General features: G+C 39.6%; 1 protein-coding gene across 2 annotated transcripts; it reads left to right on the forward strand.

The window, feature by feature from the left end:
• Nucleotides 1-3,858: 3,858 nt before the first annotated feature.
• On the forward strand, nt 3,859-26,545 carry si:dkeyp-120h9.1 (uncharacterized protein LOC566469 homolog). Of its 2 annotated transcripts, XM_036145226.1 has the most exons (13): nt 3,859-4,138; nt 11,661-11,729; nt 11,855-12,007; nt 12,123-12,298; nt 13,198-13,340; nt 16,810-16,935; nt 18,275-18,419; nt 18,559-18,682; nt 20,874-20,977; nt 21,104-21,200; nt 21,300-21,449; nt 22,091-22,274; nt 25,002-26,545. In XM_036145226.1, the coding sequence occupies exons 3-13, from the start codon at nt 11,879-11,881 to the stop codon at nt 25,094-25,096; spliced, it is 1,473 nt and encodes a 490-aa protein (XP_036001119.1). In that variant the 5' UTR covers nt 3,859-4,138; nt 11,661-11,729; nt 11,855-11,878; the 3' UTR covers nt 25,097-26,545. The 2 variants fall into 2 exon arrangements, with proteins under 2 accessions (XP_036001119.1, XP_036001118.1); XM_036145225.1 differs by having other exon boundaries at nt 11,661-12,007.
• The last annotated feature ends 459 nt before the right edge of the window (nt 26,546-27,004 follow it).

Here is a 27,004-nt window from a genome sequence, read left to right on the forward strand (position 1 = left end):
ATTCAACATGTCTGAGGATGACTGAGAATCCTCTCCAACATAAAGGTTCTGAAGTGTGTTTGTGGGAATTTTTGACCATTTTCTAGAAGCACATTTTGTGAGGTCAGACACTGATGTTTTGACGAGGAGGCCTGGCTTTCAGCCTCGGCTCTTGTTCATCCCAAAGGTGTTCTCTCGGGTTGATGTCAGGACTCTGTGCAGGCCTGACCAGGCAAGGTCACCCACACCAAACTCTGTCATCCGTGCCTCTATGGGCCTTGCTTTGTGCACTGGAGCACAAACATGTTGGAAGATGAAACACAAACGAAGTTCTTGTGAAATATAATGAGAAATTTGTCTTCATCCTCCTGATTTTTGTTCATTTCCTTCTACAGTATATATATACATACACACAAATTGTTATAGAAATGTATAATCAGTTGTTGTATTAATCATGTATTTTTATTAAAGCAGTAAAAGTTACACAAGTTTAGAATAATAATAATAGTTAAACTGTGTGGCCTGGAGTGCAAAGAGGATGGAGCCTGCAGGGTCACTCAAGGCTTTAAACACACACAACTTTCTTGTGGGATACCAGACTCCTAAAGACACCTGGCCAATGTATCAAGAAGCTAACTCCTTGTTTTGACACTGGAATGCGGATCTGTTTTGTTTGTGAGAACACAAGCACAGATGGAGAATGTGTGTATGTAGCCCCCCAACATCATTCAGAGCCCTGGCTATTAGATGTGCGCCCCTGGGCTGGTTCTTCAGACACACGCCTGCAGCCGACACGGGAGGGTGGACTGGGGACTTTAGGATAGAGTTGTAAGTGCGTGTCTACCCTTGGAATTCCAATTGTAATAAATATATGTATATTCCAAGTGATTTGTCTCTGATAACTGCCAAATCTACGAAGAACCGGGTGAGGCAGGCCTTAATGAATGAGACAGGGAGATCGACACACTGCATATATATATATATATATATATATATATATATATATATAAACAATTCATAATTTATGTATTTTACCCTGAACAATATATTTACAAATGAAATATCAATTGGATCTTTGTCCCACATTTCATTTCCGTGCCTTATTTCCCCCAATGCTAAAGCTTTTGTGCTGCTCGTCCCTCACCAATCAATGTTTCAGTCTGAAACGTGATGGATTACTCTATAATCCCACACGGTCTTTGATCTTGTTATCGGAAAGCACACACAGATTTAAGCATGCTCTCTTTGGTTCACTGAATTCATCATAAAAAGCTGCCATTCATGAGTGATCATTCCAGCGGCTGTTAAAAAGGGCTATTTGTCATGTCTTCTCCGAATATTTATTATGAATTTACTAAATTAATTGACAAAAACAACAACGTATGTAAAGCAACTGGGTGGAGGGGGCGGCTGACAAAAATCAAACACAACACGAGTTTTCTGTTGATGTGTAACTAAGCTGCGCTACATTGAGCAAAGTGCTATTTCCCACAATCCTCAAACGCACTTAGGCGCAGGCATTTATTTATCGGCTTTTATTTTGAAAATACCGAGAGGAAGTATCTGTTTATAAATTGACTTCACTGTGGGCCGGTGACGCGCGTTTAGGTGCCTGAAATGCATTCTGCCACACTGCCTGCTCCCAGCTGCAGCCCTGGCTGCCCTCCTGTATTTCAGAGCTGGGTCCTGAGCCAGTGGCCGACGACTCCATGGGTGTTTCCTCCTTTGTGAGCGATGAGCAGATGCACAACACACGCTGTGCATCCGGTTGATTAAAAAACAGGCTTCTCAGAAACGATTATGTGCCTTTTAAAACATTCTTACTTATTTACTTACTCATTATCGACTCAAAATTCTGATGTAATAATTTTAAGGTCCTTTGATCAATCTTCAACAGGTCAAGCAGTAGCTTAGCCCAGTCAAATTAATTGATTACTTAATTCATTGATTAATTAATTAATTGATTAATTACAATATTGGTCATGTAAAAAAAAAGGTGCCAAACAATCTACTTGGTGGTTGAAATAATTATATAAAAATGCCACAAGGTGGCAGCAAATTACAAGACCTTAAAGCTACAGAAATCCACCAATAGATGGCAAACTTTATTTAAATTGAAATAACTTGTAGTCTGTAAGCTGTCATGAGCAGAGGGCAGGTTATGACGCACTTGACCTTCATGCTGTTGAAGCTGCATCTGTCTTTGTTATGCATTACTGAGAGTGAGCCATATGTCGAAATGCTTATCTAAAAAAAGCAAGTGTTTGCATTGATAAAAACGTTTTTACGTTACTGCTTATACGGTCAGAGACCTTGTATGCAGCTACTGATTGACCAGAGAGAGGTTTCTGGCTGAGTTTGGCAACAAAGTTGAAAGACCCAGGAGTGAAATAGCAAAACAACTCAATGTTAGGGGCCAAATAATTAGGTCCTCGTCTGAATTGCGACTGTTTCAGATATTAATGTAAAGCAGAGGTTTGGTTATTCAAAGTCACACAAACAGAAATGAAAACAGGCTTATCGGTCTCTTCAGATATTGAGCTTGAAATTTTATTTTTTATTTTTTATAGGTTTACGTGGCTCCATCTAGAGAGGTATCAATTAGAAAAAAAGGGGAAAAACGTATTGTTTTTTACCCTTTTTTACTAAATTGTAGAAGATGAATTGATCTTGTTTGCCTAATTGACTTAAGTGTGAAAAAGACTTAAGTGTGAAAAAGAGAGAAAGAAAGTAATGCTTTAGTCTGTTCTCTGATAGGTTTAAATATATAAGTATGGAAGCCCATTAGTGCCATCCTAAAATACAAATTTATAATTTTCATTTGGAATTTAAAGTCTAAATAATGATTTTCAAACTCCCAATGAGTTTGAAAATTATAATTGTTATATTAAAAAAAGTTTTAAGGTCACATTTTTGACATTGAGTCATAATTATTGGGTTTATAGTCATGATTGTAACTTTTAAAGTCAGAAATTTGTCAGAGGTATGAAGTCTAAAGCATCACTTAGTCCTTTAGACTAAGTAATAATTTTGAGGTTCCAGTTCATACATTTTTAAGTTATGATTTTGATTCACAAAATTATAAGTTTTTACACTTTAAAGGGGAAGTCCGGTCAACAAGGAAAAATCAGGGTATCATTAGCTATAACTAAAACTAATACGTTTGTGGTTATTTAATTAACTTATCTTTAATCAATAAGAAAATAAAAACATAAATTGTCGTCTAAATCACTGTGTATGGGGGCTGACATTACTGCCCATATTTGGGCAGTAAGGGGCGTTTGACATCACATCCTGGGGCGTGGAAAAGCGGAAGCGGCGACAGCATTTCTCTCCGCTTTCCATGCATAATTAGGACTTTCAAATAATCACAAGTATCTCAATTTCAATGTCATAGTTGTGAGTTTTCAAACAACTATGGGAGTACCAAAGTTTTTTAACTACTTTAAAAGACTACTTATAAGTTTTAAAGTCATTATTAAAACACATATAAGGTCTTAAATATCAGATAGTTTTATATATATGTACGAGGCAGGTCAGAATTTGTATTTTATATATGTGTATTTATTCTATGTATAAATACTGATTACAATATTCATACAAGTATAAATTTCACAGCCGCACATTATGCTCTTAAAATCATGTTTATATTTCAATTAGACTCAAATATGAATGTTTTTTTTTTAACAGAAGATTAGCAACAGCAAAGTTATAAGAGTTAAAAGTCACAATGATCAAATTCAAAATACCAATTTTGACTTTCTAAAATCGTATTTTTGAATTTGTAAACTCAAAATAATGACTTTGTATCTCATAATTATAACATACCGTGTGCAATTAGTATTTCATTTTTTTTCAAGTGGCAGTAATGGGCTTCCAAATACCCGGGTTGAGTCCAGATGCACACATGTCTACTCGGCTCAGCACCCGCGAAGCGATGGAAGCAAGGATCCAAAGCGCTCTACATTTATTCTGAACTCCATCTTAAATTTGTGTGTTTCCATTATTTAAAGACCCCCTCCCTCTCTCCCTGGGAGTCACATCGGTCGTCTTGAGGCGGCTGCTGCCTGAGCAGATGTGGACCAAAGCTAAAGTTTGCCTGGCGCCGCACATGGGCGACTTGATTCCGTCGGCGAGGAGCGCATGGGCACGTAGCGAGGTAACCGAACATCTGTTGTACTTTTATTCGGGGATTCATCCATCAACCGGGGCCTTTTACTGGATTTAGGAACCAGAACCCAGCAGAATGTAGAATGATGCAACCACTACATCACACATCATCACCAGCAGCTGCTTGGCTGGTTAGCTCGGTGCTAACCGGAAAGCTTCCGCAAACTGGGTTTATTGTTAGTGTTTAGATTTAGAGACAAGTTCGGTGGATAGTTAAAGTTGGTGCTGGGGAAAATGCCCCCCTCCCCCATTTTTTGCCTCCACATCAGGCCAGCGGTAGTGTGAAACCGGTCTGGCTGCTAACCATCGACATGAGATCATTTTAGCGTGGCGACGGAACAGCACGAGTATGTGATGCGCGTGGCGCGTCCCGGTCTCATCGGCTGCTTCAGCAGCAGCAGCATGGAGACACGCTGTCCAGGGCTTTCACCGCCCCACCTCACTGTCTCAGGATGGGGCCCGGTGTTACCCCCGGTTTTGAAGCTAATTGAAATATAAATACGCTTTTAAAAGCATAACGTGCAGCTCTGAAATGTGACTGCTCTGGCATTTACGCGAAAAGGTTACCAGCGAACTATTTCCGCCTTCCGGTCTTTATTGTTTAAAATAACTTTCTTTTGTATGAGATTAACAGCTTGGTGTATGGAATGACTATTTCAGATTAAAGATTAAATGTTTGGGGTAAATTAAAAATGTACTTATTTATTTAATTACTCCAACTCAAAAAACCTCACTAGTATTCTCATTCGCTTGTGTTGGAATCTCTTCAAAATTCAAAATTTTTCATTGTTTTTACCACTACTTTAACACATTGTTCACTTAAACTGCATGTCTATGATATTATAATTAACGTTTAGACAACTTGGCATAAAAAGTAAAAATGTATCCAGCCAACCTGAGATGACTCCTGCAGTTTCCATGTTCCACATATGGGATGTCTGGGTCTTCTTTTTTTCTGGGGGGTAAAAAAAAAAGACTTAAATTACTAAAGTGTGTATTAAAGGGGTTAAACGTGTGGAGATTTAAAAGATACAAAATTAAAGAAATATCTCATGAAATACATAAAAGTAAATTTACCACAATATAAATAAATGCATTGATAAATTATTAAATTTACCATTAAATTATGAAATGGGCAATTAAGTAATATGCCGTTAAACAACAAAATATACTGTTCAAATTCTGAAATAAATAATAATGGTATTTTTTAAATAAATGCACATAAATATACTTTTTTTTTTTACTGTATTTCATGGCTGCTGTGCAGCAGTCTTATGAAATAGTTTAAACTGTCACCTTTACCCTTCAAACTCAGTGGGCAGAGTTAAGGCGACTCCTAGAGACAACTTCTTCCAAGTTTGCTATGATTCTCAGGCTGGGGCAAACATTCACTTTCAAGTTTTGGGGGGACAAACGTTTCTGTGAAATGCGATGTTGTAAAATGCACAGATGTGATCTTATCAGTGCTGTAAATGGTACACAGAATAACTGACAACCATGGCAAAAATGGATTTACTAATCATACTAATAGTGACATTAATTATTAGAATTGACCACAAGAAAAACTGTAGGTCAAAAGAGGTTAATTATTTACATCTGAATCAGAACTAGGAAATATCTGATCAAGTTATTCAGCCAAAGTCCAAGTTAGTTTTGACAGGTTTTGCTTTTACGTTTTTAGCTCTCTCTTTCTCTGCCTGCTGTTGTTTCTCTCGGTCTCTCTATTCAGTCACAGATCCCTCCAAGTCTCTCGCATTGCTCCCCCCTCCCTCCTGAAATTTAGCCAGCGGCTTTAATGGCGAACAACATGCAGTCTGATTCCAAATGTTACTGTTTTATTCTGTTGAGAAGTGTAAAGAAAATGTGTGAAAAGTCTTTTTTTATTTTAAGTAGATCAGTTATTGTTGCTTGACAGAAACGGGTAGCTCCTCTCCCCCAGGCGGTCACTGCTGCCTTTTTTCCTGATTCCAGTGTTGCCAGATCTTGCGAAAGAAAACAAGCCCAATAAGCAACCCACGCTGTAACGCAGAGGCTGCTTCTAATCAGTACAAATGTATGTATTTAGTAGGGCTGGACGATAATTCAATGACAATATATATTGATCGATAGACGTATATCGATGATAGAAGAAAAGAGTCATTAAAAAGGTCAACAGTTTTCCTCCCTTTGCTTTCTAGCCATGTAGATTAATATTAGTCATTACATCCTCCCAACCAATCACAAACACAGACCTAGGAACCAAGCTCCACCCCCTTCAAAGAGTTTTTTTTTTTAAACTTTCCCTTTTGGTAAAAAATTGGTTGAATAAAAGGTTGAGTGTGAATTCAGTGTTTGTTGTTCTTTATCTGAAAATAGGTTTATAAGCAACAGCATAAAATGGCCAGGGCTGCACTTAAAATATATGTTTTGAATTTGTTGATAATCATCTGTATCGATCAATATGATTTCTATTTTATCCATAAGCTTTTTTTATATATATATATTTCCCAGCTCTAGTATTTAGTATGATATTTATACACACAGGGACTGGGGGAGGGCGTGGTTGGCAGATAATTTAGCCTGTCACATGGTGCGATGCGACAACCTGAAAAAATAGGGGTTCTGTCTGGATGAAAATCCAAGCCCAAATAAGCGACTTCATGTTCAAAAATAAGCCCAGAGAGACTCAGCTAATGAAATTTTCAAGCAAGTTTAGAAAAAAAAATCTCCAGGTGTCTTATAATAAGCGGACTTGTCCCGCTGTCGTCGTTCTGCCCTCTACATTGGACTGATCCATTGTACCAACAATGACAGAAGGAAGCTAAAAAGGCACCCTTTATTTTTTTCCAAGGTGAATGACTATTTCTTTTATCTTTTTATTTTATTTTTATATTATTTAATTATACAGGTTTTTCTCATAATTTTATTTTCCAAGATTGTGGAGGACCCCGGGATTTCCTCCTATGCTAAGAGACCAATATTTTCGCTGGAAAGTATGGAAATAACTTCAATGATGTGTTGCAATTTATTTACTGCAAACTGGGTCAGCAACTGCAGCCTTTATATACCTAATTTGGTCTGAAATATTGAAGTTCATGAGAGAGCAGCTTCCTCCGGTGTGGAGGAAGCTGCCACACTGACTTCGGACAGGATCAACATCAGCTCCGCCCACTGACTAACACCAACTAACTTATTCCACCTATTTTAGCTAAAACTGGGGGTATAAAGGCTGGAGTTGCTCGCCCAGAGTGTGTGGTAAATAAATTGCAGCACGTTACTGTTATGATATATTTTTCTGGGATGAACCCGGACACAGCACGCACACACAGAGTCAGTTCTTATGAGTGAGTTTTATTGAATAGTTTGGAAGATGGAGGATGAGACCAGAGTCTTTCAACGGACGGAGGTGAAGGGTGTAGAAGCTGGCTGGCACGAGGAGTGTGGAGAGACTGACCGGGAGGAACTCTGGAGCCGAGCACTGGAGAGCAGGACATTTGAGCAGAGCCGTGGAGCGCAGAGCATCAGAGCCGAGCAGAGCAGTGGCGAGCAGAACGTCAGAGCCGAGCAGAGCATCGGAGCCGAGCATCAGAGCCGAGCAGAGGCGAGCAGAACGTCAGAGTCGAGCAGTGGCGAGCAGATCATCAGAGCCGAGCAGAGGCGAGCAGAGCATCGGAGCCGAGCAGAGCATCAGAGCCGAGCAGAGCCGAGCAGATCATCAGAGCCGAGCAGAGGCGAGCAGAACGTCAGAGCCGAGCAGTGGCGAGCAGAGCATCAGAGCTGAGCAGAGGCGAGCAGAACCTCAGAGCCGAGTAGTGGAGCACAGGACGTCCGAGCCGTGCAGTGGAGGGCTGAACGTCCGAGCCGAGCGGTGGAGGTCTGAACGTCTGAGCCGAGCGGTGGAGGTCTGAACGTCTGAGCTGAATACTGGAGGAAACAAAACTGTCGGAAAGTCTATGGGCTGACTGTAACATGACCAGGTGAACGGAGTCTTCAGGCTGACGGGTACGAACGGAGCTGACAAGAAAAACTGGCAGGGACTGAGCGGGAGTGAACGCTATGGACCGGCGACGGGAACAGAAAGAGGTGAGTCTGATAAAGCGGTGGGAACAGGTGGAAGCAGTTGTGGGTTAATTGCAGCCTGCCAGGTGAAACTGATCAGGCTGCGCAGGAACAAGAGAGAGGGAGAGAGGCTCAGCATGCAGCCAATAAGCTGCATCCTGACAGTTACTGAAGTTTTGTCCGCATTTTCCCGTGATAAAACCCTTTACTTCATGATATATTTATTTATTTTTGTCCCTTTCAGCCCTCCATACAATACTTCTTTATTTAAAATAACTTTTTTTGTGGTAGTGTGTGTGTGTCCCAAGGACACAGGTAGAGCACAAAACCAGTGGACCCACAAGGATTACATTTCCCCCAAAAAATGTTAATCGCTTTTTTTTTTTTTTTTCTTTGTTTAGATTAAACTCTGCATCTTGGTTTTTGCTTTAAATCTACAGCATAGCTAGATCCCTGTGTGCTGTTCTGAGTAGGTGAACGTTTGCTAACTGCATCAGAAGGACGCATGTTCCTCATGTTGGGCAGAGTTTAATTGTTTCCTCCAGAGACGTCAACAGGGATCCATTAGCTGCAGGAGCCAGACTCGCCTTGGGATGCCAAACAGATGCTTGCATAATTTTATTGATGTAATAAGGGACACACGGTGGCTGTCTGTCAGAGACTGCTGGCTGCACGTGTTTTTTTTTTCTTTTCTTCTTATTTTTATCATGATTGCAAAAGAGGTAAAAGCAAACTTATCAAATTGCCCGTGAATAATACCGGACACTGTTTGTGGTAAATATAGAAATAATTTTTTGCTTTTGAAGAACTACTTTCAGGCCGTCTGTCAACCACAGAGTTGTCAGTACCTTTACCGAAGCCATTCACGGGTGAAGTGAATAACCCGTCACCTCTGTATCTGTTACTGGGTGGGGTACTTTAAGCAACAAGTGAACAAACTGCAGGGAAATGCGACCCGGATCCGATCTTTTTGCCCATATGCGATAGGGCTGAATGATTTTGGAAAATAATCTAATTGCAATTTTTTTTTTTATTAATATTGCGATATAATGAGTAAATATAAAAGTTGACATTGTTTAAAATGTCTTTGTTATGACAACTTGACATTAGCAAAGACAAGGTTAAGTTTAGGGCTTGATTTGGGATTAGGTTAAATCTAGGGCTTGATTTGGGATTAGGTTAAATTAAGGGCTTGATTTAAGATTAGGTTAAATTAAGGGTTTGATTTGGGATTAGGTTAAATTAAGGGCTTGATTTAAGATTAGGTTAAATTAAGGGTTTGATTTGGGATTAGGTTAAATTAAGGGCTTGATTTAAGATTAGGTTAAATTAAGGGCTTGACTTGGGGTTTTGTTAAGGGCTTGTCATAACAAAGACATTTTAAACAATGTCAACTTTGCTTTAATAGTGTCATAATTTACCGAATGACAATTAATGACAACAGTCCTAAACATTCATAATGAGTCATTTATGTTCATAACAGGTGTTATGTCATGTTTATGACGGTGTAATGTCAGTCTTATGTACACTCCTTCAAATAGTGTTACCATTTTTTTTATTTTTTTGTTTTGAGGGGGTGATTATAAGAATAAAGCCATAATATTTCAGAAAACACACTTGTAAAAGTATGAATAAAGTAGTATGAAAACTCCTATAAAGTAGTGCAGCTTTCCTCCTGCATTTAAATGAGCAACGTTGAGCATCTTGGAAAGCTCTACTTTGTTATCAGCTTTTACAAATAAAAGAAATACAAAATCTGAATCAATATGGTATTATCTCTGCTCAGGCCATGTATTTTCTCCATAGCTGCTAGCCTGGTTGTATCAGAAGGCCTCTGTGATCATGTAAGGAGGCAGTTGCGTTGTGAAACAGTTTGCGTCGCTTCCATGCCTCCCCTCCCTGAAAGCGTGACGCGTGACTCTGTCCTCCGCACAGATGGATTCGGTCTGTTGCAGACACCTGGTCTTCAGGTTGTTTTCCGGCTCCGTCACACCTGAATCAGATGAATGGTTCGTTAGCTGGCTTCTGCAGAGCGCCATGACATGCTTGAGGAAGTAACCCAGCCAGTCGAGCCACCCATGTCGCTGCCGGGTCACGGCTAAAACACCCCCTGGTGTTAGCGGCCTGCGTTGCTGCCTGTTGTCGGGTTAGGCTGGTGTGCGGCCGCTAATGTCGCTCGTTCACTTCAGCTGGTGTTCAGTGGAAGTCAAGTCGGGAAAGCTGCAGAGTCCTTGGTGGTCTAAAAATCCTCCCTTGCTGTCATCAGCAGCATTGGTGCAGAAGCATGCATCGATTTCCCCCAGATGCCTCCTTGCTGCACGCTGACTGGACAATTGGTGGAACAGTAAAGACAGCAGAAATCACTTTTTACAGTTTTTTTTTCCCCCCTCACTGGACTAGGGCTGAACAATAATCGCATTTTCAATATAATCGCGATCTTAAAAAACGCAATTTCCAAATCGCAGAGGTCTGCAATTTTTGGCTATGTAACAATTAGGGAATTAGACACGTCCTTTAGGTGTCGGTAAAATGTTTAAAGTGGGTTTGCCTCCACATGGAAGGGAAGACGGTTGCAGCAGTGAGATAATCTAATTTTATTACTTGTTTTAGAGTTTGCATAAACATACATAGCATTAAGTACAGGTCAATCAGTTTAATACATAGACTTGCTTGTTGGTTGGAATTTGCACTTTATGTTCAACAAGGATCGATGTCCAATTAAATTAAAAGCTGTTCTCTTGAATTCTGATCAAGAGAAACAAAAAAAATATTTTTTTTAAATAGTTCTTGTTTACAAAAATCTTTATTTAGAGGGCATTTTTGTTGCTTGTGGTTAATGCAGAGAAAAGTCAAAATTGCCATTTTGGTTGAAATATATCGTAGGCAGAACTCAAAAATTACTGCTCCAGGTTTAGACGCTGTGGGTGTTTTAGCAACTACTCCGCACGACAGGGAAACAAATGGATTCGTTGTTTGTATATATTTCAAAACACATGATAAATTAAACTGGGGGGAAAAAACTGCGTAAATTCGCAATATTAAGAAAATAAATCGCAATTAGATTATTTTTCAAAATCGTTCAGCCCTACGCTGGACACAGTTTAGCAACATTATAAATTATTAGAGCTATTGAAGCCGTTTGCAAACGTATTGAATTCTCTGTTTTTTTTCTCGGTTTTACGTAGAATATGAGCAAAGGCGTAAATGTGAGTTAAAGGAGAATTGAGTACCGTGTCTCTGCAGCGTGACATAATCTGAAGTTAAACAGCTGGCCAAACTCATTAGTTCATGTTAGGAGGGGGTCTGTGTGCAGTGGGAAATGAAGCGGGCTAATGGCAGAGTGTTTAAGCGATCAGTCTTAAGTGATATTGGACTGAAAAGACTTTGAGTCGTTTTCGAAAACAAGAGTTTTAGAATTTGCAAAGAAAACGTCGACGTAACTTTTTTTTTTTTTCTCTGGTTGTGTCTTGCAGGGTATCCAGCCAGAGACCTACACCTTTGATTCCCCGGCAGCTTGAGATGCGTTTGATCCCGAGCTCCCTGTAAAACTCCCCTCCCCTCCGCTTGTCTTTTGGTTAAGACCAAACCGATGTTCTTTTTTTTATTTTCTCCCTGAATACATTTCTTCTATTCTTAATCCGTCCTATTAACCTTTCCCTATTTTGAGGGCTAAAGCTGTAAATTGGTAAGAATGGTTGTGGAAGGGGACACGATGTCTGTGGGCAGTGGGGTTAGGCTGAAGCAGGAGATCTCCCTCCTCCACGGGGTCTGCCTCATCGTGGGAAACATGATTGGCTCTGGAATCTTTGTCTCTCCGAAGGTAAGACTCCTGCCCTCCTGCGTCAATATTTGATGAACGTAAATGAATCTTGTTACCGTATTTGTTGTCTGTGCAAACACGCGTGTGCATATCCGCACCTCTGTCGTCCCCGCAGGGAGTCCTCATGTATACGGGCTCTTTCGGCTTGTCTCTGGTGGTGTGGGCCATCGGGGGGATATTTTCTGTGTTCGGAGCGCTGTGCTACGCCGAGCTCGGCACCACCATCCGCAAATCGGGGGCTTCTTACGCCTACATACTGGAAGCGTTCGGAGGCTTCCTGGCTTTTATTCGGTATGTGGAAGCGCCTGAAAGCTGCAGAGGTTTCCTTTCTTCTTAATTAATTGAATGCATGAACATCTCCATTACCCAGAGTATTGTCAAAACATGAGTTTAGGTCCAACTGGGGAACTCCAGGTGTTTTTATTCCTGTTCATTTTGGTGATCGTGGCTTAAAGCTCACGAAAAGTGATCAATTCAGTTTTTAGATGCTAAGAATATCACAAAAGACCAATAAAGAGTTTATTTAAATACAGGAAAGTCAGTCTACTAAACGGTATGTCCGTGTACTTGGTCGGAGCTCCTTTTTCATGAGTTCATTGAGGGAAGCCTGAAATGCTCTAAAACTTCCTGGCAGACTTTGGTCTCCATAAAAACTCAGTGGACCAGCATCATCGCAGAGTGTGGAGACGCAACTCTGAACCTCTAGCAACTTGGATTCTGTGTCTCTTCACCTTTCCCCAGATTCTGGGATTCATTTCCTAATATAATGCAAAGTGTCCGTCTGAAAAGAGACAAAAAAAAAAAACAGCAGGCTAGTCATTTTTCTCCTTAGCCCAAGGGAACAAGACTTGTTCTCTCTTTTCTGTTACAGTTTTTTCTTCCACTCAACTTTCTATGAATATACAGCATTTTGCGGCTTGCCCTCCCTGTGGAGGGTGTCAGTGACTAGGACAGCTGTGAAATAATAGTGCAGCTCATAACATTTCTCCATTGCGTTGTTATAAATTGGTCTTGTGTGATCCTATTTTCTGGGAAACTATATTTCTGGGGTTTAAATAAGCTGTAAGCTAGTATTATCAATGTTGACAGAAGTAAACACGTGTTTAAACGAATTAGACAAAGTTTAAAAGCATGGTGAAGCTAGAAATCCAGGTGCCACCAGTCTAACGGCCTGTTCATCTCAACTGTAGGCTGTGGACGTCCCTGATGATAGTAGAGCCAGCCTGTCAGGCAGTGATAGCCCTGACCTTCTCCACCTACATGGTGCAGCCCTTCTACCCCACCTGTGCCGCCCCCTACCACGCCGTCCGCCTCTTTGCAGCCGCCATCATATGTAAGTCTCTTCTTCTTCTAGGCATGTTAAAGGATTTCTTTCATCTATTGTGTGCTCACAGAAACACTCGTGAGCTTAAAGGTATATAGCCACATTATATGCTTAGAAATAAAAGACCAAAAAAAAAATGTTTGATCATGGTAAAATAAAGTTATATACACCAAGCATCCATCCTGATAACGGTCCCTTTTGTTGATTAAAAATAGCCCCAGCGCTGGGCGCTATTAGCAGACGTAAACAGACGTGGCGCCATCTAGTGACAGTACCGCAGAACTATCATAATGGTGGTTAGCTTAATTAATAAATCAAAATTAAATAATGCCTGAACCTCTGCAATGACTCATACTGTATTCCCAGCAACATTCCAGTCTTTTCCCTCTTGGAATTTTTTCTTAACTTTACTAACAAATTGAACAAAAACAAAGCATAAAACACCTAAATAACAACCAATACGCCAGCATGTGATAATCTTTCATAAAAACTTAGTATGCAACCAGAGAGAACTACTGACGTATACATTTTTAAAAAGGTCAAATAACGTGGCTACGCACCTTTTTAAGTAAGATGTTTGTTTAGCAGACAGGTTTACACATAACAATGGCGACCTTTTGGTAACTATAGTACAAACAGAAAGGAGATATTGAAGCACTTAAAGGAAATAATTATTTGCAGTTTAACAACTTTTATGTTTCTATGGTTTTTTGTAATTATATTGGCGACAAAGCGAATAAGAAACAAATCTGCAGCTTTTTTTTTTTTTTTTTTTTTTTGCATTCAGTGCCTTGAAAACGTGTTGCCTCCTCACAGATTTCTTAATAACCAATATCTATTTCCATCTTCTTGCCAGGAAGGTGTCTAGCCATGTGGTATTTGTTGCGTCTGGTGGTGATGCAGCGCAGAATGCCAAGAGTTTGCAAAAAACGTAAACTAAACAAAGGGGGGGGCTTTTTTGAAGACTTAAAATAAAAGATGTTTTGAGATATTTCATAATTTTTGGACGCATCATTTTGATGTCTTCAGTTTGTGTCCACAATGTAGAAAGTAATAGAATAAAGAAAAGCCATTGAATGACAAAGGTGTGTCCAAACTATTGACTGGTAGTGTATAATATTGGTAAATATGGATTATTGACCATTAGAACAACACTTGTGTCAATATCGGCCCAAATATCGTGTCTGTGTACCCCTAAATTTTACGTTTCCACCGATATTCCGAGGAGTGTTGAGAAAAAATGGGAACTTTTGAAAACCTGTGTTTCCATCAGAAATTAAAAGGATTTATAATGATAATGAAACACTCATATGGTGGTTGATGTTATGATCTGGGTCTGCTTTACAGCTGAAGGACCAGGACAACTTACCATAATTGATGGAACCATGAATTTGGCTCTCCGTCAGAAAACTGGTCGATGATTTTGGGGCCTTAAACTCGTTATGCTGCAGCCAGTTGCGTAAAGCACACCAGTGAGTTCACTTAGATGTAATGACCCTGTCCAAAGTCCACACTGAAATCCAGTCGGGATGTTGTGGGATGACATTAAAAACACCGTATGTGCTCAAAAACCCACTGAAGTGGCCAAATAAGACAATTCAACGCAGAAAGGTAGGCCAAAATCCCTCCACAGCCATGCAAAACACTGTTATCCACCCTTGATGGCGGTCCCTATGTGGCAACACAACCACTTAGTAGGTTTAGAGAGCTTTTACTTCCTTTATATATGGCTATGTTGGTATGGATCATATTTTTACCTCCTTTATATATGGCTATGTTGGTATGGATCATATTTTTACCTCCTAATACATAAAAACCTTCTTTTTGTTTTGAAAACTGCATTTAGTTTTAACTCTGCTGTGCTGTTCTTTTCCTAATATTAACGTTTCTTTTATCTGAAACATTTCAGTATTCCTAAAGTCTGTGTTTTTTTTATATGTATGTATGTATGTATGATTATAGAGAATTTAGTTTTTGTCATTCGTCATTTTAGGTGGATCTTACAACTTTTATCTTAAAATCTTTGAGTTTGTGACGTTCACAGTCCCTCAAACACTGAGCTCTATGCAAATATGTTTCACATGCTAGGGGAAGGGGAAATGTCCTCTTACGAACTGTTTTCTGCAGTATATTGGTTATATCGAGCTAAATTGGGGCCACAGAGTTTTTTCGAGAAAAATATTTTTTTTAACTAAAAAAGAATTTTAAAACTGAAAAAAGTATTTGAAAAATAATTTTGAAACTGGGAACTAAAAATGTCTTGAAAACATCAATATTCTATGTTCATGTGATTGGTTATGGAAACATAACAACATGCTTCACTGATCTAAGCTGCTTGTGTCGGCACACCACACAAATCTCATCTGAGAAATTATGATAGTGACAGATTGATTAACTTTTCTAATTCCCACGGTTCCTGAAGGCAACACCTGGGTATACTTCCTCCAGGCGCCTAAGCTGTCAGTCTTCATTCCAAAACCCCGTTTCAAGTCACGCACCCATACTGAGGGGCCAGCAGTTTAGAAACTACTTCTCAGATTCAAGGCTTTTTGCGGCTCAGATATTTTTTTCAGTTTCAAACATTACTCTTCCATTTTGAATCTTTTTTTCTTTTCTTTTTCAGTCTAAAAATAATTTTCAGATTATTTTCATATTTCTTTTTTTCAATTTCAACTAAAATGATTTCAAACACACTTTATGAGCCCAATTTAGCCTCATTGGTTTAAAGTTTGAACATTTCATGTTGCATAGAGGTGGTTAAGAAGCTTGAGTTTTAGAGCCGTCATTATCTCAACGTAACGCCTTAATCCTGGCTCCTCTTTGAAATGATAAAGATTTGTGTGTTTATAGCCGCACAGGTGATGTATTCCTGGTCCCTCTTTGGAGCTCTCCTTTGCAGAGACAGCAGTTGAGGCCTTGTAATGGTTAATTAGGGAACTTAATGAACAAAGGCAATGCAAACACACTTGATGGTCCTTTTAAACCTGTCGGTTTTATTTAAACAACTTGGCATGTTATGGTGACAGATCAAAAGTGACAGAGGCGTCTCTAGACGTGGTGCAAAAAAAAAAATAAAAAATAAAATATATATATATATATATATATATATATATATATATATATATATATATATATATATATATATATATATATATATATATATATATATATATATATATCTATATATATATATATATATATATATATATATCTGCTATCCGCTATCTGTGACTCTACTGCACACACAAAACCTGTAACCCTTGTCCATTGCCTGTTTTTTTTTTTTTATCAGTTTTTACCTTCATTATGTATAATGTGAACCGAAGTGGCCAAATAGAAAATTTGCCACGGTGACAAATAAAACACTCTGATTTTAAAATTGATTTAAAAAAATAACTAAAAAGATCTCAGCCTCTACACTTCTATGGTTTTATTACGCTTCACCTGTGGATTTGTCCCTGTTTTTCCTGCCCGTCAGGTTTGCTGACTGCGGTGAACTGCATGAAGGTAAAATGGGGAGCAATTCTGCAGGTCATCTCTACTGTAGCGAAGGTTCTCGCTCTCATCGTCATCATCATTGCTGGCTTGGTGAAGCTGGCTCAAGGTACTGTCCTGTTGACACACACACACACACACACACACACACACACACACACACACACACACACACACACACATGGCTGCCGTTTGCTGTTAAAGCTCCTAAGTGGAGGACTGTAGTTTGGTTCAGGAATGCAACTTGGAATGCTGTTTGTCGTTACTGATTAGCCTGTAAAGAGGTGGAGCCAAACGGCTTAAACGTGGGTTTTTGTTCTTTGTGTGTGTGTGTGTGTATATAAGGTATTCATGGTTTAGATGTTAGCAAATTAGATTACTTTTCTGCTTATAAGTTAGTCTAAACTGTAGTGCAGGTAATGCCTCTGGTGCTCACTTTCTCCTGCATAATAGGAAATGTTCTATTCTAAATCTAAACTATGTTTTGGACCCAATTCGCCTGAGATTAGTGTTCAGGAGTTTTATCAACTGTACAGCACTTAATGGATCCGGACTGCCGTACATTTTTTTTTGGGGAAATCATAGCACAATTTTATGAAGCAAATATATTTTGTTCAAAGTAATACTTCAGCTGTGTGATTCAGACCATAAACGTCATCGGAAATGTTGGAAAACAATTCGTACAGCTGTGCCCTTCTCTTAGTTATTTAATAGAATACGGTCTGATTTGTGGTCAAAACGGATAACAAATGTCTAAACAAGCACCAGTCAAAGCGCTGCAAATGGACTGTAGATTTTTGTTTACAGTGCATTTAAATTGTGTAATAGTTTGTTTTAATTTCACCACTTTTTTTTTATTGAGGTATGTTAATTTACTTAGAGTATTTCTTTTTAGATTAATAAAAAAAAAACTGTTAATAAATAAATATTTTATTAGGACAACTAGTAGCCCTAACCACAAGCCTGAAGAAAAGTTTGAAACTTTATGCCAACCAGTTTAACTCGACCTGTAGCTCATCAAATCCAGTTTAGCTCCTTGTTAACTAGATTGCGTAAGAATGTGGAGCTAATAAAGGTCTGATCTGAAAAATACAAATCTGATTGTTTTAAATATCAAATGAGGGGTTATGTTGGTGATGTGTTAATCTTGGTAAAGGTTATCATTTCATCCTCACTTAAGAGAATCGGGCTTTCAGGTTGTCTCTATATCCAAACTGATTAATCAGAAATGCGGTTCTAAAAGTATAGAAATGTTATGTCAGTGTGATTTTAAAATGGAGAATTGTCGCTTTGAAAACTAAAATTGTGGTGGTCAAGGAGCTGGGGAAAATGTGTCAACCTAAATCAAGAAGTCAGAGAAAAACGAGTGCAAGCAGTAAACATCTAGTCTGGAGCTGATTTATTTGGATACATGACTGGTGACGGTGTAAACGACTGTTTTGGAACAGGGTTCGACCAGAACTTTGAGGACTCGTTCAAAGGCTCCAAGCTGAACCCAGGTGACATGGCCTTGGCGCTTTATTCAGCCCTCTACTCCTACTCTGGCTGGGACACGCTCAACTTCATCACAGAGGAGATCAAGAACCCAGAGAGGTACCGTCTCCTGTTCTCCTGTGTTCTCCTCCATTTCCTTTACATGACCGCTCACGTGGCATCATACGCTTTTTAAAACTAACAGATCTACACTAAAAGCCGTTAAGCCATTTTTTCCCCTTTATTTCCCTTTTTGTAGGAATCTGCCTTTGTCCATAGCCATTTCCATGCCCATTGTCACAATAATCTACATTTTAACTAACGTAGCTTACTACGTGGTCATGGATGCAGACACGGTGCTCTACAGTGACGCGGTTGCTGTGGTGAGTGTTTGTGCCGTCTTCAACATTAAAAGCAAAAAAAAGCTGTGTGGTGTTATAATAATCTATTTTATTCTAAAAAAACCTGCTGGCTACGGCTCTTCACTACACACAGCCATTTTTTTATTGCATCTTTGTGTTTTATTTAGTGAATCAATCAAAACAAAGTGCTGGATGATTGTGTAGCAGAACAATTATACATAGAAAAAACTAAAATGTGAAATTGTATTCAGTCCCTCCGGAGTCAACACTTCACAGAACCACTTGCACTGCAAAAACAGAACTAAAAATAAGTAATATTTTCTTAAAATGAGTGTATCTCTCCTTGATTTGAGCAGCTAAATAAGATGAACAGCCAATGGAATAAGATTTTTGCATATAAAATAGGAACAGCTCATCTCCATTATCTTATTTCAAGTGCATTATATCTAATTATCTTATTTTAGGGGTAAAAATACTCACTCCATTGGCAGATTACCTTATTTACCTGCTCAAATCAAGGACAGATACACTCATTTTAAGAAAATATTACTTATTTTTAGTTCCGTTTTTGCAGTGTGTTGCTGTATTTGCAGCTGCAGATCCCAGAGCGCATCAATTTCAAAACGCTGGTTTCGTGTTTCTGTGTGTACATGCAAGCCGCATCTTTTCTGAAACGCCGACATCGTGGCTCCACCTCTCTCTGTAACCCGCTTGCGCCTTGCTCTCACAAACAACAGCAAACATGGCACCGTGCTGTGTTGCGTTCATGCCAAGGCAGATGTTGGCTTTCTTATGGCTGCTAAAAGGGTCCTCAGAGTCTTTTTTTACACGGCGTTTCCCCCGCTAACCCACATAAAGGTTATGTTGAACATGTGAAAATATTAGTCTGATCCCCCGCCATGCTGCTGCGTTTACTTCACAAATTAATTTATTGATTCATTTTTTGCATGTTTCTGTGGCCATGTCACAGCGCCACCAATGGGCCCGGCATACCTACTTACACCCTTGTCAGTGACGCACATGTTTTCTTAACCTTAGATGAAATGTTATGGAGTTCGTCTCCGTGTGGACGGCTCCTGAGCGGGCCTCTTCTTCCAGGTGACGGCTTCCTCTTGGCGAGGTCTTTCGTCTTGCCGGTCTGCCGTTAAAGCCAGATTTGTGGAGGGCGAGACCTATCTATCGTTTTCCAAACCTCTGAGGCCTAATCAGAAGGTTGTGGGTTTTGAGTCCAACTTCCCTCCGTCACATGTCGATATGTCCCTTGAGCAAGGCACTGAACCCTAAGTTTGCCTACAGATCAGCGCGTTAGCGAGTGCCTCTTGGTCGGTCTGACTAGAGAAGCGCTGTATAAACTCAGTCCTTCTCAGAGCAGTCGTGTTCATACCAATAATACTTTACAAACAGGTTAGATCGGGTAATTAGCTGCCCTGGATTTTATTTAAGGGCGTCTAAACAAGTGCCGCACTTATTAGAATTCTTTTGTAAAGATTTTTGCTTACCGAATCTTCTTCTAAAACCACTACACAATTATGCACTACTTGGTGCTGCTTTGTCACCGTACCCGGGTCAAATATTGCTCGGCTGCAACGTGACGAGACGTGAAAAGGTCAACAGGGTATAAATGGCACTGTATCTCCATTTATCTGTTAATTATCTGTTAAGCACCTTAGAAACATCAGGTTATGATCCTCGCTTCCTGACTCCGACTCTGCCCTCATTTCCAGTCTGGCAGGCGAGCACTGGCACACGCTTCTGACTTCGGAGGGGTGGAGACTGCGGCGGCCGCATTTAGCTAAAGACGTTAGTGCTCCGCGCAGGAACTGGGGGGGCTTCATGATCCCATTAGCGCACAGCTGGAGGAACAATTGTTCCTGAAGACGGTTGTCGGGGCCATTTTATAATTTGGATTGCCACATCCAGTATGATGGTTTACTCAGTGAGATCATCAAGCTATAATCTGGCTCCGTTGAACTGAGAGAGAATGAAGGGATTCCTGAAAGGCAATCCATGTCACATTACTTAGACATTAGAACTTAGAACCAGACTAACAACTATTAATTGATCCTGTTTTCAGCCAATGACAGCTTGGTCTGACTTCATGCCTAAGTAGTCATCAGTTTTAGGTATTTAACCATAATAATTCTGGTTCAGGCCTAAGAGTTATGACTGAATCACATCTGGGAATGAGCATTAATGTTTGTCGTCCTATCAGACGTTTGCAGATGAAGTCCTGGGCTGGGCTCGATGGCTGATCCCCATTTCTGTGGCCATTTCTTGCTACGGAGGCCTCAACTCCTCCATCATCGCTGCTTCTAGGTTGGTTCAGAAACTGAAAATGATGCGAGCCGTTTTTAAGGTTCCTCTCCGGTTTGCATCAATAAATAATGCTTTTATTTATTTTTACCCCTTGCCAACATGTTTGCTCCCCCCCTCCTCCCGCAGGTTGTTTTTTGTTGGCTCCAGGGAAGGCCACCTACCCAACGTCCTGTGCATGATCCACATTAAACGTTACACCCCGATTCCAGCCCTGCTTTTCAATGTTGGTTTGTTTTAATATTTTAGCAGCTCTCGAGCAGAACTCTGTAACTGGCTTCTGTCTGGACCTCGCTCATGCGCGCGTGTGGTTCTCTTCTTTAAGGGCGGCATGGCCTTAATTTACCTGTCCGTGCCTGACGTCTTCCGGTTAATCAACTACTTCAGTTTCAACTACTGGCTGTTCATCGGCATGTCGATAGCCAGTCAGATCTACCTTCGCGTCAAATTTCCAGAAATGCCGCGTCCTGTAAAGGTAGGAACGCCGTCCTGTAGTCTTATGGTTTATAGTCTTATGGTATCCTTTAGTTCTTATGCTCACACTGCAAAAACGGATCTAAAAATAAGTAAAATGCTATTAAAGTTAGTGTACTTATCCTTGATTTGAGCAGGTAAATAAGATTATCTGCTAATGGAATGAGTATTTTGACCCCTAAAATAAGATGATTAGACATCCTGCACTTGAAATAAGACGATTGAGATGAATTGTTCCTATTTTAAGTGCAAAAATCTTATTCCATTGGCAAATCATCTTATTTTCCTGCTCAAATCAAGGACAAATACACTCATTTTAAGAAAATTCTACTTATTTCTAGTTCCGTTTTTGCAGTGCAGGCGCTTTAGTCTCGCCCTGCATGGCGACCTGCACCTCCAAAGAGATGGAAATATATGTATTCCAGTTTTATCAGTTCAGTAAAAGCATCAAGGATTTGGATTGGAGTTGCATGGACATTTTCTACAAGCAAAACTTCAAGTGAAATAGTAGCCTTAAAACTGATCATCTGTTCATACAAAGCTGACTACAGTAGCTGAATAATTAAGAGTCATAAGGAGGATTGCATGAAGTTCTTTTCAGCTTCTTATCTTACTATGGTTCCTCTGTTTTCTTCGCTGCAGCTATCTCTGTTCTTCCCCGTGGTTTACTGCATCTGCAGCATTTTCCTGGTCGTGGTGCCCCTCTACAGTGACACCATCAACTCCTTCGTTGGAATCGCTGTTGCTCTGTCTGGAGCGCCGGTCTACTACATCTGTATCTATCTACCTCCCACATCCAGACCAGCCTTCCTTGGAAAGATGCTCGGTAAGAAACCCCGCGTTGCTGTGCATTTTCTCAGTGGCGTCTGCTTATACTCTTATCTGTTGTAGAGGCTATTTATCTTTCATTGAAATAAATGACGCATCCAATTATTTCAGAAAATGAACAATAGCACTATGACCATGTTCAAACATGGTCATAGTTTTATTTATTTTTTCCTAAATCCCTCATAGGAGGAGGCTTAAATGTTTCTAAAACTAGTTGCTGAAATATATATTTTTTTTCCAAATATTGGTTTTGAAGAATTTTAAACACAGAAGATGCCATTTAAAGGTTTATCAAACTTGGCAGACTCTTCGGGGGAAAAAAAAAATCTACAGGCTGCACATATGTTCTTGCTCCGCCCATCATGTCCGGTGTCCTTGAACACTAGAGTCGTACCTTTCCAACAACCCATCACACGTCTTTTGCCAACGTTGTCAGGCGAGACAATTCACACGCATAACAGAGGTTATAAAAGTCGTACATTTTTTAACCTCACTGTTGGCTTTACAAACTCTTCCGGACACAGTTGATCAAATATGCTTCAGCTAATTCAGTAAAAGAATGCTGTGGTTATGGTAGAGATGTTAATAAATACAATCTGAGGAATGTCCAAGGTTTTCAGAAGGACTTTCTTGGTGGTGTTCAATATTTATTTAGAAAACAAAAATGTAGGCGTGGCTAAATAAAAAATAAAAAAAAACTAGGCTTTCTTAGTTTAATCACAAATAAATCAAACATAACAGTTGTGATAGTGGCTCCACTGGAAAGGTATTATTTTGTGTTTTCCCTTAACACTGGTACCAAAATGTTGCATTTAGACCAGATAATTGTGGAGCTAGTCTTGATTTATTTCACTTGTATATTTTCCAGCGGAAATTGCTTCTTAAAGCTTCTGGGCTTAACAGGTTTTACCATTAAGAGATATTTTCACATTTGTCAATTAAATGTGCCACTTTTTATTTTATTTTCTATTTTATTTAATATTACAAACTGTAAAACATCTTCTCTTCAGCCCATAGAGCGACATGTGATCTGTTGAAACGCCTGCAGCGCTCAGAATTACATTGAAGCTGAAACATCCTACTGATATTTCAACCGAGCAGCTGATTTCATGATCTAAAGACACTTTTTGCTTTAAACCCCAGCACTGCTACCTGCCAAATGATGGAAGAAAACATTTATTTGGTGCAGGACAGAGTAGAAGAAAGAGAGAAAATATAGACAAGAATTACACAAGCTGCTACAAAAAAAATCCTCCTACAGCCACCATAGGGGGAATTGTGAAAAGAGACAGAGCTAACCAAAAATGAAAGAAACTCAGGCAGCAACAAGAATAAAACACAGCTACTGTGTAGAGATCGACCGATACAGTATTTTTAAGGCCAATGCCGATATCGATTATTTGTGACATCAGTCTATCTGATACCAATATTGCCAATATTGATGTTTCTTCCTCCATTTACGTGGTAAAAATGACACAATGATAACAAATGTCGCACAAGTCTCAAAACTTCCACTAAAACCAGCTAATATTAACAGCTTTAGCTACAGTTTGAACGGCACACAGAATAAAACCTGCATTGCAACTTATATGGCGGTGGCACTTTGCTCGCATTTAATGAACGTGTCAGGGCAGGAAGAGAGCTTCTTTAGTTCAGTGGGGAGAAAAAACACGTTTTATGTAAAGTTAGATGCCGTACGTGTAGTGATTGGTACTTGTTTTCATGTGCATACATGATTCTCCTTGGGAACAAACATGCACACCGGTGTCAGCTCGCCAGCAGGTGATCAGACGTTGGTTTTTAGATGATGGATCGGTGACCGGATGCACGTACCGCACTGCAAAAACGGATCTAAAAATAAGTAAAATGTTCTTAAAGTTTGTGCTTTTGTTCTAGATTTGAGCAGGTAAATAAGATTATCTGCCAATGGAATGAGTATTTTGACCCATAAAATAAGATATTTAGACATACTGCCCTTGAAGTAAGATGGAGATGAGTTGTTCCTTTTTTAAGTGCAAAAATCTTATTCCATTGGCAGATCACCTTATTTACCTGCTCAAATAAAGGACAAATACACTCATTTTAAGAAAATGTTACTTATTTCTAGTTCCGTTTTTTCAGGGGCGGCTGTTACAGATACAGGAAAAAAAAATAAAAAATATCGGCCCAAAATATCGGTCGACCTCTGCTGCTGTGTTATAAATGCATAAGTGTGTATAAACATGCAGAATATGTGGTGTAGGCTTTATATGAAAAATACAGGAATTTTTTATTATTATTATTATTATTATTATTACAGATGGATGCCGAATTTATACACAGCTGATGTTATGCTAGCTATGTTTAGCATCAGAATAATAATGCTCTATACAGGGTTGATGTCAAAACGAATCAGAGCTACTTGGTTGTGTGTTGTGTAACTGGTCTTGTGTTCATTGTGTTCCTCTGAATAACTTTCTGTAGTAAGTAGCTTATTTTGACTGTATTTCAAACAGAACAGTGTTGGGAGCTAAGAAGGGATTTAGATTAGTGTTTCAAAGTCCAGTCTGCCGTAAAGTCTGCATACGTTAAATAATGAAGCGGTGTGTACGTGCGCTTATACCCGAGGAACACGCTGTCCCCTTCAACTGCTGCTAAACGGTTGGAAATGTGAGAGTCCTGGGCCTTTTGTTGTTGTTTTTTTTTTTTTAAATAAACATCATTCTTTTCATTCCTCTCTCTGCAGATAAGCTCTCTCTGTTCACCCAGAAACTGTGCTTCTGCTGCGTGGCCTCGCCTGATATCGATCTGGACAACATAGACCCGGAGAAGATCGAATGATGCAGTGACGGGAGAACCCCGAGGAGAGAGGCGCGGCCTAGAGGATGGATGAATGGGCAGATGAAGGAAACTCGAGTTACACGACGAAGAAGCTCCGCCGTGCTCCTCGCTCTCCTCTTTACTCACGTCGTAGAATCAGAAAAGCATCAGCAGGGTGTCTTACACACACGGTGCACATGAGCAGTTTACAGAGTTTAACGGTGTGTGTGTGTGTGTGTGTGTGTGTGTGTATGTGTGTGTGAATGAATGGCGGCGGCAGAGTGAGTGCAGAAACTCACCGGCACTCCTCAGAGATCACAGAAACAGCTTTGCACATCCTCCATTGACTGTTTTGCGGGTTACAAAGTTTTATGTGCTCCTTAACCCATAGGACCAAATGCAGATATGAAGAGATTATTTTAAGTTTCTCAAGAATTGTCAACTAAGGTGCTGTCGCGTCAGGCCGTTTTTTTTTTTTTTTCCACCTGTATCACTTGACATTTCGACTTTTTCATTTTGTAGCCTTCTCCATCCAGGTGACGTTAACGTTCATCTTTGTCTTTGTTCACCATATTTTTGTTAAAGTTGTGCCTTATATATATGTTTTTCCTTTTCTTGACCTTTTTTTCCACACCTGCGCAAACAGCTGAGGTTGGAAACTTTATTTTTTTTCTTGGAGTTGCAGGGATTGTTGGAGGATTAAATGCTCCTTGTAATGCTCAGAGGCAAACCTCAGGATCGGTCATGCTGTTTCTGCTGATCCCCCCCTCCCTCACCACCATCAGTCTTAAAGGACTGAATAACATAAAGGACATTTAACGTTGCAGCGTTTCATCATAAAGCTTGTAGAATTATGTTCAGACCGTCTCCTGTGTTATGCGGATGTCGTGTGTTGAGCTACGTGTAGAAATGTGGTCCTTTCTGAGCTGTATGTGCCTTCTGAGTGGTGAAATAGTTCCTGCCTGCTGCTGGAAGTCGTCTTGAGCACAATAGATGAAACGTTCCTGTAGCATCGTCCAGCTGTTCTTCTTTTCTGAAGCACATGGTGCACCAAGCAGCCCTTAAACGGATCCGCCGTATTTACATGAGCACTTCCGCAGCAGTAGTTGAAAACCGGCACAAATATAGCTGATGTGCTCAGTCGCTTCCTCTGGGATCCTAGTACTTATTGAAACATTGGCTTTGTTTTATAGACGATATAACGCCACTATATTCAGTCCATTTCCACAGATATGACCTTATGGGACGTGAATGTTGCAATTTAAATGAGTGTTTGCTTTGTCAGTGGGCGCCAAGTGTTTGGTTGAAGATTATTATAGTACAGAAGAAATGTCAAGTTGTCGTTTTTAACCTTTCTATGTACGTAGACAAACCAAATGCCCAAAACGGTTCAGCTGTAAGTCTTGTTTCACCAGAAGGTGTTTGCTGTGTGTTTTTATCCAAATAAAGTACAATATGGGAATCAGTGCACCCTGCCTGGCCTGGAGTGTTATTTCTCAGATGTTATACTTTTCACCACTAGAGGTCAGTGTTTCTTAATAACCTCACACAACTTCTGCAACCTTTATCATCCAAAGAGCCATTTTTGGCCTCAGTCTGGCTAAATGAACTTTATTTAGAGCTACAAATGTTACATGACGTTTTGCAAGAATAAAAGGGTAACTTTTATCTATCTATCTATCTACACTATAGGAAATGTCATTTTATAGAACCAACATTTTATGTTTTCTTTCAGCTTATAAAATAAAGGGAGAAAAAAATATTATTTTATTGGATGTCATTTATAACATTTTGTTTTGAACTTAATGACAGGGAAAAATGGATGTGAACAAATGTTACTAGTACTTTTAATGTAGTTTTGTAATAGAAATTCAGTGTAGTTATTTTGTGAAAAGGTAACTCATTTGTAGCTATATTTTAAAAACGGTA

The sequence above is a fragment of the Fundulus heteroclitus genome, chromosome 13, assembly GCF_011125445.2.
Source record: "Fundulus heteroclitus isolate FHET01 chromosome 13, MU-UCD_Fhet_4.1, whole genome shotgun sequence".
NCBI classification, from domain to species: Eukaryota; Metazoa; Chordata; class Actinopteri; order Cyprinodontiformes; family Fundulidae; genus Fundulus; species Fundulus heteroclitus.